Below are 14,302 nucleotides of genomic sequence, written 5' to 3' on the forward strand. Positions count from 1 at the left end.
TGATCATTTGCGTAGCTCTCTTTCTAATAATTCATTGGGTATTATATTTTAATATACACTAAAATTTAAGAACATCGTTCAAAACATATTCAGCCTTTAAATGTCCCAAAAATTAGAACGGCCCAGCCTCATCTGAAAACTAGACGCTGCACCAGCGTTTACTCGGGCTACAAAAGGAATCACGGAAAAATGTAGTCTGCCTGTACCTGCTGGTGAGCTCACAGGCCTCCCAGGCTCTGAGCAAGTACGGGTGAAACTCTGGATGATGGGCTTCCTGTGGTGAGCTTTTTTGAAAGGGCTTTTCATATGTAATAAAAATATCGCTTCTAAACTGTAATTTTTTAACTTTCAAATGTTAAAATATCTCAATAAACATGCTTAGATACTTAATGAACATCTGTAAAGTGATTATTTTAGAGTTTAGGGCCGTTTAAGTGTGATTTGCGAACGCTAGATTTCGGTGTCCTAACAGAGTGAAGAGAAAAGGGTTAAAGGCAGGCAACCACAGGCCGCTCGTCGACCAACCGCTCTCGGTGTTCGCCAAATCTATAACCCTTCCTCGCATCCTCTAAAGACGACATTCTGGCAATCGACGATCGGATAATATTTCTAAATGCTACCCGAGGTTCAGGTTCTCAAACCTACTTTAGCCAAAGAAATTCTACCACGAAGTTTATAAGCTCGCTTTCTCAATATGATCTCGAAATTTTCAGCTCAAAAAGGAATCTCAGGAATGTAGAAACGGTCGAATCCGAGCTTCTACTTCTACTTCTACTTTATTAACTGATAAAACCATGTCGGTATCACATCAGTATAAATAAATACAAGGTAAAAATATACAGATCTGGAATAATTTACATAACTTATACAATATATTCATAATTTGTAAAATAAATTTATAAAATAATTTTCAATAAAGTAATTCAATTAAATAATTTAGCTTAATTAATTTATAACTTGAATACTAGAACCACTGGCCATTATCAATTAAATGCTGCTGAAGCTTCTCTTTGAATTTGCCCTTTTCTTTTATGTTGGTAATTGAACCTGGTAAATTGTTCCAAAAATTTATAGACCACGGGAAAAAGCTATTTGCATGCTGGTTGCGCTTGGAATGTGTTCTATGGAAGCGCTTGGAGTTGCCATTCCTTGAAGGCCGGTCCATCGGAACCAAGAAGGGCTCTCCCTCAATGTCCACAGTTCCATAAACAACCTGATGGAACATGGACATTCGAGAGAGAGTCCGTCTGCCCTCAAGGGATGGCCACTCCAGCTCCCTTAGCATGTTTGTTACGACCCCTGGCTCCCTCAAATAATTATTATAGCAAACTCTGGCTGCAGTCCTCTGCACCATATCAAGGCGGTGTTTATCCTTTTGGAGATGCGGGTACCAGACAGAGTTTGCATATTCAAGCTTCGGTCTAACTAGACTGCAATAGAGTTTAGACTTGCAGTCTACCGAGGCTGTTCTAAAATTTCTTCTAATGACCCCAAGGGTCTGATTTGCACTAGATGTAATTTGTGCGATGTGTTTATCCCATTTTAAATCCCCTGAGAGTAGTACTCCTAGATAGGAGTGATGGTAAACCCTCTCTAGAATCCTGTTGTTAAGTATATAGGGATGGTCTGGAATTTTCGCTCTGCTTGTGGAGAAGCACATAGTGTGGCATTTCTCCACATTAAAGGCCATTTGCCAATCCCTCTCCCATCTATTTAGAGCATCAAGATCGTTTTGTAAAGCTAGGCTGTCATTTGAGCCATCAATAGTGCGATATAAAAGGCAGTCATCTGCAAAAAGCCTAATAGTTGACGAGATATTTAGAGGGAGATCATTTACAAAAAGCAGGAACAAAAGTGGTCCTAAAACTGTTCCTTGTGGTACACCAGAGGTAACAGAGCATTGACTGGATGTTGCACCCTCTAGTGTTACACACTGTGATCTCTGGGTGAGGAAATCTTCCATCCAGGTCAGCAAGCTACCCCTGATGCCATAATAGCTTAATTTGTAAAGAAGTCGTCTATGCGGCACTCGGTCAAAGGCCTTTGAAAAATCTAAGATAAAAGCATCAACCCGTTTCCCTTGATTTATGGCGCTTACCAAGTCATGGCATGTTATAATTAATTGTGTTTCACAGTTCCTCCTTTTACGGAAACCATGTTGAAAATCGCTAAGTATGCCATGCTGCTCCAAATGTTGCCAAACATGGTGGCATATTACATGCTCCAAGATTTTGCAAGTAACAGATGTAAGGGAAACGGGTCGATAGTTATTTGGTGATGATCTTTTACCTTTTTTAAAAATTGGCACTACATTGGCAATTTTCCAGTCCATGGGTAATTTTCCCTGATCTAAGGACTGTTGGAAAAGTTGTGTATATAGGGGTGCCAACTCTTGGGATAATTCCTTTAAAATACGAGTTGGCAATTTATCAGGCCCCCCAGCCTTATTTGAATCAAGTGAATTCAAAAGCTTCTGAACACCATTTGAGGTGACTATGATTTTACCCATTTCTTGGCTTGATGAATTTGGATTTAAGCTTGGTGCTGTACTGGATTCCTCTTTAGTAAAAATAGAGAAAAAATAACCATTGAGGACATTTGCTTTGTCTAGGCTATTTGAAACAGCAATATTATGCTGGTTATGAAGTAGGTTAATACCCATGTTATCTTGCCTTTTTGATTTCACAAATCTCCAAAATTTCTTAGGTTGTTCTCTTTGAGAGGACCCTAGCAAATTATTTATATAATCTCCATATGATTTATTTAGCTTATATCTATAGGCTTTCCGAGTTTGTCTAAATTTCCTTTTGTCACTTTCCAAACCTGTACGTTTCTGGGTGTTATACAATCTTTGGACTTTTCTTTTGAGTTTGTTTAGATTGTGAGTAAACCAAGGGAGATTGTACCTACTTGAGGACATTTTAGCAGGGATATATTCCTCCATAAGAGAAGAAAGTTTTCCTTTTAACATGTCCCAGTTTTCCTGCAATGATCGAACAGTGAAGTTTGTGAAATAAACAGAGCTAAACTCTAGTAGGTCCCTTTTCATGTCAACAAAGTTCCCTTTTGAATACAGAAAGATCTTCCTCCTGATCGGGCGTGCCAGTTTTGGTGTAACTAAGGTTTGTATCTCCACACATCCATGGTCTCCCATTGCAGGTTTGACATGTACTGAGTCAACAAGGGTGCTATTTGTTGTAAAGAGCAGGTCAAGTATCTTATCACCACGGGTAGGCTTATCTACCACTTGCTCCAAACTATAAATGCTGCACATCTCCAGTAGCTTCTCGCAAGCTGTGACGTGACGGCTTCCTCTTGCAATGGTGTTTGTTTCCCAGCATATGTCTCCTCCAAGGTTGAAATCACCTCCGAGATATATAACTGAATTTCCAGACTTCCTCTGTAGTTTTGAAAGGGAGCGGTCTAACTCATCAAGTGCCTCGCAAGAACTGTCAGGGTTGTAAAAAGCTCCAATATATACATGTTTCCTTCTGTTAATAGAGACTTTAATCCAAACTGTTTCGCAGTCTGAGTTAAGTTCGTAAAGCTCATGACAGCTGAGATCCTTGACTGCTAATAGAACTCCCCCATATCCATCCGGTCTATCCTTCCGAAATACTGAGTAATTAGAAGGGAAGAATTCACAGGTTTTAACACTGGGATTCAACCAGGTCTCAGTTCCAATTACTATATCTGGACTCTCAGTTGCTAGGAAAGCTTGAAATTCACAGTTCTTATTCTTTAGGCTCTGGAAGTTGATGTTAAATACCTTCAGGCCTTGTTTATGGCGTGGTCGTGAGCTCTTGCGAGCATGTTCCAACACAGAACTCGTAGAGGAATTTCTTGGTGTAGTTTTAGCAACTGGGGACGAAGTTTGACTTGGAAGAAAATTGAAGGAGTTTGAGAGCTCCAATGTTGAAGCGCTTAACAGAGTCTCAGAGAAATTGGAAGCGTCACACTTGGGGCAAAGCCATAGGCAGGACGAATTTGCCAAGGACTCGTACGATGGTATGCTAATGTCCATACATTTCGCATGGTTCCAAATGTTACACGAGTCACATTGAAGACCACGTTGGTTTGACTTCACAGGCTTCTTGCATAGGCCACATGGATATTTCCAAGCTGGTCCTGGATTAAGGCTAATGTCTCCACAGAGGAGAAGGAGACCACATAGTAGTCTTGCACGTGTTGGAGGAGAATCCAAGATGGCGGAACCAGGCCGACCATTTACTCTTATTCTTCCAGAAAACGAGGTTAAAAATGCTTCTTGGCCTACATATTGTTGATAAATCAGTCCTGGGTGTATTAAAAAGTTTTTGGGACTGTCAAAGTCCAATTTAGAACTTAAAAGAAGGGCTAAAAACAAAATTTCAAGCGGAGCTTCGAATGGACCAGCCATCCCGCTGGTAGGTCGCCGTAAACCCCACTACCCCCTCCCCGGTTATAACGTGCGGGAACAAAAACAAACCATAGCTCGCATTTGATTGGTCAGCATTCACTTCCTGTCTCTCATTCCTTTGAATTTTCAACTCAAAGGAATGTAGAAACGGTAGAATCCGATCTCCCTACCGGTTATAACGTGCGGGAATTAAAACAAACCAAAGGCCGAGGCGGATAGCGAGTCTCTTTATAGCAAAACAATTCAAACTTTATCAAATATCTGGTTATAGAACATGCTAGACAGTCCTTGAAACAACCATGGCCAAAATACTCGGTTATACACATCTTTTAGTGTGGGTCTTTCGCCGACGGTGTGTGCATTTGTGTGAGTAGAGCGTCCCTCCGAATTTCGCGAACGAAAAGAGTCTTCCACAAAAGCCGCCTCGCTTTCAGGCACAGTATACCGCAGACCTCTGAGCATCGCAGGCTTACGCGTTTTCGACATGGATAGATAGACTTATAGGAAATGTAAACCTAGACTCGTGCTACCACATGTAGCCCGATTAATTAGACGTTCTTATAAAAAAAAAGAGTATACGTATCGCTGTTCGCAGCGCATTCCCGAGAACTCAAGGCGTCATGGTCAGAGGCGCGATAACGAGGCGGAACAAGGCCGGCGGAGGGGGAGGGGTTAGGAGGCGGGAGGAACGCCCTTCACCGCATTTTTCTCGCGCCTCCTGAAAACTGACCCGGACGCCCTGACCCGAGGATGTTCTCATCAAGACCAACAAGTAAACGACATATTTTAGCATTTATTAGGTTGACCAAACGGCTGAACAAACTGGAAAGACCTTGCACACACAGCTAGATACATACGCATACACCCGTCGGCTCCTCCCCAGCCCGAGACTAACCTCTGGTAACCACCATGTACTTAACGATTACCTGCCTCACGAGACCATTACAAATTCAAAAAGCTGGCGCTTAAAGGGTAAATGGTAGAACAATTGGAGATGACTCAAAACACGCCGGCTCGCACCCTTGGCTACGATTGTCTAAGCCTCCATTTCAAGAGAGAGCCCAAGTTTGTGTCCTCCTTGGTTCAGGTTCTTAGTGTCGATATGCGAGGAGACGGTGGCCTTGATGCCATCACGAAGCCTCTGTGTGTACGCAAGACCTAGGTGGCTGTTGTTGTTCACCTTAGCCTGAAAAAATGTAAAAGCAAACGAGTTTCAGGGGTTTTAAAGTTTCAGAGTAGGCGGTGGAGATTGATAAGTAGGTGGTGGAAGTTATTTAGTTTTATTAGTTCAAATAAAACTTAAATCAACTGCTTTTTAAAAAAGGAGCATGCACTCGTCAGAAAATAGCTGCGCCGGGGCCTAATGAAACCCCTGAATTTGGTATTTGATACATCAATTATCAACAGATATGCTACGGTAGGAATGTGCCAGGGGTTTAACACTTGGTCTACTCACCCTAAGGGTGGTGTCCTTGTCCACGTCATACTTGCAGCCACCCTGGAAGGAGGTATTGCTACTGCCAGTGGCCCAGTTGAGTTGAGCAGCTACCTCAAGGTTCTTGCTTATCTAGAGAAACAAGAGAGGAAAACCTTCATTACTCAAATACTAGCCATAACTATGGATACAGGCCCGTAACAAGGGGGGTGCAGGGGGTTTGGAAGATCCCCTCCCCCTCCCCTCACCTTCACCCCCTCCCCCACACCCAACCTATTCGACTGAAAGGTCAACTCTAATTACGAAAATTACTTATCGCTACTATTAGGACAAGCTTCCTAAGAGAAAAAGGTCTGCTTTATGGGTAAATGAACTCTCCTGTTCAAAATCTTGGCTGCAGGCCTGGGATGCACTGTAAATGCGTGTCTCAATTCTCTAGGCGGACACTTAAGCCTGTGGGTTCTAAAAGCACTTTTAAGCATCTCACCTGGTGGTAGATTGAGCCAGTAAACTTAGAGGCATCATTGCTGAAAATGGAGCAGATAAGTATGTCTGTTATAAATTTATCGTCGCGGTCAGTAAATTAATACTGTATACTGTATAGGTACTGTACTACTGACTGTTTTATCAAAAACAACTTCAAGATGCTGCAGTAACAATTCTACAAACCCCAGGAATAAAAGTGAAAATACTACTGACTATCTCAAAAGGTCTTCAACTACATGTGAATGCAAAACTGAACAGTATGAAAAAATAATAACCTTGAAACAGTAAGCCTAAAAGTTAGAGATTGGACCCTTAAATACTCTATAAGAAAAAAATAGTAGCTGTGTAAACTGTTATTGCAATTGACTTCATTCCACTTACACAGCAGAGTGAATCTGAAAGTCCTTGGCACGGTAGCCAAGGGAGAAGTTGTTGGCAATGAGTTTAGACTTGGAAGTATCGTATGCGACCTGGTAGCCAGCATGCCATCCTTCATACCTGAACACAAGGAAAACATTCACATGAGGTGAGAACATCTTTACATTCATTATAAATCAACATTCACAATAATTTACCTGAGAGAATGCACAGATGGTATAGTGAGAACTACACATACATACTGTACATGCAAGACATCATTTTCAATTTTTTTTTCGTTTCTAAAACTTTGCATTTTCAATCAATGACCTAGCAAGGGATAATTTCCAATAAATCATCAAAAGAACAACATGTTACTTACCCTACCACTGCAGAGCCCTGGACAGTGGGTCCAGCAAAGTCAAAGTCCACATCACCAGTGGCATGCAAGTAATCTTGCTTGTAGGCAGTCTTGATCTTAGCAGACTTCTTTCTGAATATTGAGCATTGAACCATTTATTATAATAAAAAAAGTATAGATTGCGATACAGCACAGATACAACAAATCTTACCCAGTGTTGGGGGCAAATGTGGTGTCAAACTGAAGCTTTAGACCCTTGGCAATCTGCAAGAGAGAGTTGGGTTAATGCATGTTAGATTGTCTTTAGCAGGGTTTTAAAATATATATAGAAGCTAGTCAAATGAAACTTCTGCCACAAAAATTCAGCTTTACATAAGAATCTGTTAATCTGAATACCTAAGCCTTAAATTCGAACACTATAATTTTAGTGTTATATATAATTATATAAAATATTATATTATTAAATATAATTACAGTGTTTTTTATAACACTATAATTTTTAATAGCTGCATTAGATGCAAAACTCTGCAGATCGAGATGAAAGATTCAAGCTGGTTTATTTACATCTGATAGAGAAATTCTACGGTACTATATTCTAGTAAACTTTTGCAGCAAAACACAAGGATTTCACTTCCGAGTAATATTATAAACTTCATACTGTATGGAACAAGAAAGAGATTTATATTTTGTAGAATACCATGCTTAAACTTTGCTGAGTTAGATGCTAATGCCTAGAGCTATATTCAATGCTAACAAACGCATTTTGGTTTTCCTTATAATATGACATCTAAACAAAGCCTAGTCAGAATGAATATCAATAATAATTACTTTCATTTTTTGAGTCTAGATTTTAATATAACCATTTGGTTCATCAAAACAGCATGTGCATGTTTAGTAGATGTTAACAGCTATACAAAAGAACTCACCTGGTCTTCAACAGTAATTTCCGAGCTCAACACATTGTCTGTAGTCCACTTCTCGGAGAGTGAGATACCTGTAATGATGCCGGAGTATAAGTAACTGCATAAGCTTATCAAGAACAGTATACAGTGAAACACATAAATGCATTACAGTAACAATTATTCATCAGTGCTTTTGCCAAAAATTGATTTCGTTGTTTAGGAAATGGTGGATGATTTGGATTTAAAGCACATCTTCCAACCCATATTGGTGTGTTAGAGGGCAATGTACACCAGTATGCACACAATACCAAGCCAAACACAGCATTTACTGTATTTGGCTAATTCAAGTGAGTACAATAGCTGAGAGGTAGCGCATGTTCAATAAAAAATTGGCAATAAAGTATCAGATTTAAAATGTAAACAAAAAGATGCATTGATCAACATTCTCTCAGGCCTATCTCAACTTTTGTTTAGATAGGCACAAGAAAGTAGCACAATATTATTCAATCCTTACCATAATCACTGTATTTGTACTTTGTTTCTAGGCTTCCAAAAACTTTGCCAGTGTCATTCATTGACGAGCCGGCTGTCTTGAATTCCTGAAGTGTAAATACCAAATTTAGAAAAGAGTATTTTATTTGACACATATAAATTTTGAGAGGTAATTTTCATAAAAGTCTAATTCTAATTGGATGCAAGTGGAGAGATAAGTTGCAACAATTAATTTCAAAATGTCCATAGTTTCTAAATTTAACAAAAAAGTTTTAGTTATAAAAGGAAAAAATCTTAGTGTTGAAAATGATTCAAATAGAGATACAATTTCTAGCCTGTTAATTACAGTGTAGCAAGATCAATATAAGTTGTAACATGCTTACCACTCCATTCTTAGTTGTTGTCTTCAAGTCTACTTTGACACATCCAAACCCTGTAAAACAGCAAACATTGAGTATTACACAATAAGACCACACACACAATGAGTTGTTCTATAAACCCCTATTTATGCATATAAAATTGCACTCAGAGAATCCATGTGTCCTTACCTGCAGTGCTTCATGGTTATCAAATGAATAAGCAAATAAAAATGTTTGTAAACATTCACATGACTTTCAGAGACTAGGATTCAGCCATTCATACATTACCCATGAGCCAGTGCGAATTATGACACATGGATTCTTGAGTTCAAAAAGTAGGGATGATAATAAAAACATTACAACAGATTTAATCCTGTACATATAAAAAAACTGTAGCCTCACTTACCATAGCCCTTTCCAAAGACATCTCTGGCCTCCTTGCCCAGATCTTCATACTTGACTGGCGTCTTCGACATCTGGATAAAGGTTCATAAAAACATTTAATGCTTAATAGTTATAACAAAGGCATCATCTCTGATAACTAAAAATATAAAGGGAATAATCAAATACATAATATACCAATATTTTGTTGGGAAATATGAGAGAAGCTAAGGAAATATAATTCAATTTTAACATTCAAAAATCAACAAGTATATAAAAATGCTGCAAAGATACCACTGTTTTGAGGCATAATATCAAAATGTATCAAGTATCACATGATATCACACCAGAATTTGAAGGATTAGTTTTTCACAAAGAGTGGGGAAATATTAATCATATGACAATAGAATATAGAGTTAAAAATAAATCAATTTTACCTTACACTGGCAAATGTTTATGCTTTTAGTTTCAGCATTAGAGAATATGGCTTGTTTTTGAAGTGTTGGTACAACTGGCTTAGAAAAGTGGATTTAATGATTTGCCACCTGCATACCACAAAATTTAACTGGTATCTATTAAAATATTCTCAAAGAAAGGAATATTAGTTGTTTGCCAAAGACTATGATGTCAAAATTAGTAAAACCACTTCAACTACTAAATTCTTGACAACAAACTCCATGTTAGTATTTGAATAAAATGATGTGTAAATGTCAAATGAAAGAGAATTTGAAAAAAATTGGAGCGTTTTATTTTTAATTGAAAAAAAATAATATATGTTCAAAATTGAAGCAGAAAACTGGCAACAATATTTTTTTGAATTAAACAATTTTCTAGCTATGGTTAGCTATGTAAATACTCAGGGAAGTCAGCTGATACATATGAAACCTGCAAAGTTATTTCACAAATTCCAAACAATGAAAAATACGACTTTGGTGGGTTTCAAATGTGTACTGTACAGTAGAAAGACTCAAGGAAACAATGAAAAATGACAAATAAATATCAAATCAAATGAAGACATCAGGTAAGAATAGCTCGAATTTGCTTGATGATGTGGCAGATAAGAAATTCAGACAGCATTTTGCATCAGAATCCATTATAAAACCGGAACAGACGCCCAACGGTCAAAGCATGTGTGGATATTACACAAGTACAACGTGGGACATGCTTTATAGCACGCCGGCGTACTTCATACAATAGCACACAGCATTTCCTGCAGATAGCTAGATCTTGTCAATAAATACAAGCTTGTAGTGGGTGTTAGCTTTAAACGACTGAAGAATATAACAAAGTAAAGGAAAGGCAGGAAAATGAAAGGCACGCAAACCGGTTATGTAAAAATCTTCAAGCACACGTTTCGGTTACGGTTTGAAACTAATGACTGAAAGACAGCAAAATCTGAACGGAAAATAAAATCAAAGCACAGAGCAATGATCTTAAATATGCAATACGGGTTATTAAATGGTTATACTAAGGAATTAATGAGGATTGAGGGTAAAAATACATACTTTTTCGAGCCGGTTTTGCACACTCCAAGACACTGTTCGCCTCACTGCTGACCGTGATAAGCGGGGGGACTGCGGACGGATCTCAGGGGCTGGCTTCAGCCTCCCACGGTAAATACACCACAGGGGTACCCAAACAAAGGGTTCTTACTCATAATGACGAGGCAGAGGCGCTCCCGCGATGAGAAAAAATATTTGCATAAGGCAGGAACAAAACGCCACCTTGTTCATACTGTACGTCACAAAAGCGACCGCTGATTTAAGATTCACGATTTGAACTCTTACCAGAACGAAGTGAAAGGTAGGAAAGTAATTTTGGACATACCTCACGTTCCTTCCTCAAAAACACACTTCCTCCCGCTTAATCGCGCTCAAATCACGGCGACATCCTCACAGATAGTAAGAGTTCGAATCGTGAATCTTGAAAAAGGGTTCGACACGAAGACCTCAACGGTTGCGAAAAATACGGAAAAATACGGTGAAGGAGACCACTAAATTAAATCGATCTTAATTATCTTAATTAAACCCTGTAAATAAATGACTCACCTTGATTTTAAGCGGCGAAGAGATCCTGAAAATAACAGCTAGCTGCAAAACGTCTTCACAATTCAAAGAGTTTCACAGCAAATTTCTCCGAAATCTTGGGGTAAGTCGGCAAATGAGTTTGTCAAGATTGACCTTAAAGAGGAACTGCAAGCTAAATACAGCCAGGGCTTATACTTAGGTGTAAAAACAAAAAATACGCTTACTGTAGGTGTTTTCGCGCGGTTATAATTCGTTTTTGAGAAATTCGACGTTTCGCCGCCATTTTCGATGTTTTGCTCGTCAGCGCATATGAATAAAAAGGCGCTTTAATAAGGCCAGAGAACACGCAAAAAGTAAACATAAAAACAACACTAGACTACACACGTCTTTTCAACAAGTTGTTTTTCTAGTTTTCACTAATTGTATTTTCGCCCTATGTTTACTGTAAATATCAATAGTTACAAATAAAGAGCTAGGGCTACCTGTGGTAGAAACACTACTTGAAAATTTAGCTTTTCATCAATAGCACCAATATGAAACGATAATAGGAGGACCTGTGCCTACTTACTTAGGACATATAAATATTTCATTATTCATTTTATCAGCGCTAACACGAGAGAGGAAGGAATGTCTATGCTTTACCCGTAATGTGTTGTTGCTTGATTTGTGCCTTGGTGTGTCTTTCACGGTTGAGCTCTCATCAGTGAGTATAAACAAATAATCTTGTCCACAGAGCGTTTTTCTGCTTTTTCAGAAAATCAAGGCCTCTTGCCCTAAGCATGATTATACGCCACCTCAATGTGTTTGGAAAAGTCTTGACCATTTCTTATTTCACGCGTTTGAATTAAAAAAAAACCAGAGAGCAAGATGGCGTTCGTGAGCTAGCAGACGGACATATGTCACCATGGAAACGTTAGCAAAAAAACGAGTTTGGAGCTTGCAATTTTTTCGGCGGGAGCACGCGTGTTATTGGAAGCACTGTAAAGCTTGGCGTTTTTTTCCAAATTATCTTGTATCTTTTCTGGCATCTAGCATTTGGGCATATGGTTACTAATAGCAAAATTAAGGTTTATAATTTCCAAGATAAATTCATTATTTCATGAAGTCATGGCCTTAATTTCTGTGTTCTTATCAATCCGAAAATTTTGATTTTGTATTCTTTTCATACTGTACTTTAAATAACAGCATATCAGCTAAAATCACTTCTAACCGTAGTGTGAGATCTCAGCAAGGGACTCCACATGAATAATTATTGTTCAAGTTGTGATTGATTCTGGTTTACATATTTTGCTTGTTTTACTCATTGACTCCAGGTTATTTTTTAACAAAATCTACAAAAAACAGACCACAAACAGATACTCCCCCCCTTATTTTGAGTTTTTACAGCGTGCCAAAGTAAGATGCCCAACAGTTTTGCAATCTCATCTCATTTCTCATCATTTTTCGTGATTGTTCCTTAGTTGATGGATGCTTGTATTTTTAATGGGATACCTGTGGTAGCCCTGTTATAAAATGCAGCTTTTTTGTCTTTCCTAACATCAGGGATCATTGCCCAATGTCCAGGAAGCCCATGCGTCAATCCCTTGTGTGTCCCTTCTTTAGTATACTCATTCCGATCTTACATAGGCCTTTTTCTTACACGAAGTGTCTTGCCTACCGTTCTAAGTCATTGCAATGACTTGTTACCAGAATAGCTTCTGTATAATTTAAAACTGTGTCGTAGCCATCTTGATTTTGAGATTCCAGCTCTTAGATCCATGTTATTTGTGCAGGTGAAGGGCAGATTCACGATTTCATTTATGCATATTTTATCATACTGTAGCCTCAATTTCTAACAAGTAATTGTGCAAAATCGTCTCAGCTTGGATAGATTTCGCTGTATTTACTCGTGATAATACATTTGCGACCCAAAGAGACCAGAGGCACGTGAAGCTCCAGATAAGAATTATGTGCTGCTTGATTTGGACACTTAAAGTTTACATCAAGACATAATTAAATGTGCTCTGGACACTCATGAATGGACTCGAGGTATTTACCTTGATTGCTTATCTAATTTGAAGTGCAAGTAGTTTGAAACATGGAAACAGGTGTACTCTGTGAGGTTCATGTAGTGTGGTTTTTTGTTGTTCAAATTGACTGCCCCTGAGACTTAGAAAAAAATCCAGTATTTTGCTGGCGGGTCCCTAAAGATTACAAAATGCAATTAAGGAACGAGATGTCGAGACGAGTGCGGATTCCGAGAAAATTTGTGAATGTAAATCTAGAGAAGCACAGGTTACCGCAGGAGAGCGGCTTTCAATGGTAGTGGATAAGAAAGTGCGACGCAGATGACGACAATGTTTCAAGTTTCAAGCACATATACGTGCGATCTTTGCGCGGATGCAGAAACCACGCACATGGGACTCATGAAGGTAGAAGCCAAACATTGGTGGAGATGCACTTTATGGTGATCAGCGCCTGGAGACGCTTTTACAGCGAGTGACAGAAATAGCAACCTTTACACAAATAATTATCTTAAGAAAACCCATAAATTTAGACCTCCATAAAAAGTGTCCAATTTTTTTGTCCTGTTGCGCGCGCTATTTTTGCTAGAAAACGGCGACATTTAGCGCGCGCGGGTAAGTTTTATGTGTGCTAAATAGTCGTTCTAAACAAGCTATAACTTTCAAAATATTGTCATCATAACTTGTTTGAGATATTCATTAGAAATGTTTTGAATATAGCCATCTCAGACCTCACTCTAACTCTAGTTATTCGCACTATTTGAGTGCACTATCAGTTTTTATTTTCTTTAAAAAAGTGCTATGCAGGCTACAATAGATTTATTATGTACATACAATAAGCCAGGTAAAATATTGATCTGTTGTCAAGGGGTTTCGATAATCAATTGAACTCGCAGTCTGTATAATGCGCGCTATTTGTTTAGTGCATTCTGTCCAGTTCGCGCTGTCCGTCTTGTGAAGTCTGTACAGCGTGCGCTGTCTATCTGGTAAAGTGAGCACAGTGCGCGCTGTCTGTCTGGTGAAGTATGTACAGTGCGCACTGTCTGTCTGGTGAAGTCTGTAATGTGCACTGTCTGTCTGGTGAAGTCTGTATAGTGCGT

The 14,302-nt window shown here is 38.8% G+C and overlaps 1 protein-coding gene across 1 annotated transcript; it reads right to left on the reverse strand.

Annotated features, from left to right (window-relative positions):
- Positions 1-5,177: 5,177 nt before the first annotated feature.
- LOC5502779 (voltage-dependent anion-selective channel protein 2) lies at positions 5,178-10,832 on the reverse strand. Its single transcript, XM_032371092.2, has 11 exons — positions 10,678-10,832; positions 9,198-9,267; positions 8,816-8,865; positions 8,455-8,539; positions 7,965-8,032; positions 7,250-7,302; positions 7,060-7,170; positions 6,702-6,818; positions 6,322-6,361; positions 5,856-5,966; positions 5,178-5,585 (listed from the first exon to the last, which is right to left on the reverse strand). Exons 2-11 carry the CDS (start codon positions 9,265-9,267, stop codon positions 5,436-5,438), a joined length of 855 nt encoding a protein of 284 aa, XP_032226983.1. The 5' UTR covers positions 10,678-10,832; the 3' UTR covers positions 5,178-5,435.
- Positions 10,833-14,302: the final 3,470 nt, after the last annotated feature.

Source organism: Nematostella vectensis, chromosome 15 (assembly GCF_932526225.1).
Source record: "Nematostella vectensis chromosome 15, jaNemVect1.1, whole genome shotgun sequence".
Classification (NCBI taxonomy): Eukaryota; Metazoa; Cnidaria; class Anthozoa; order Actiniaria; family Edwardsiidae; genus Nematostella; species Nematostella vectensis.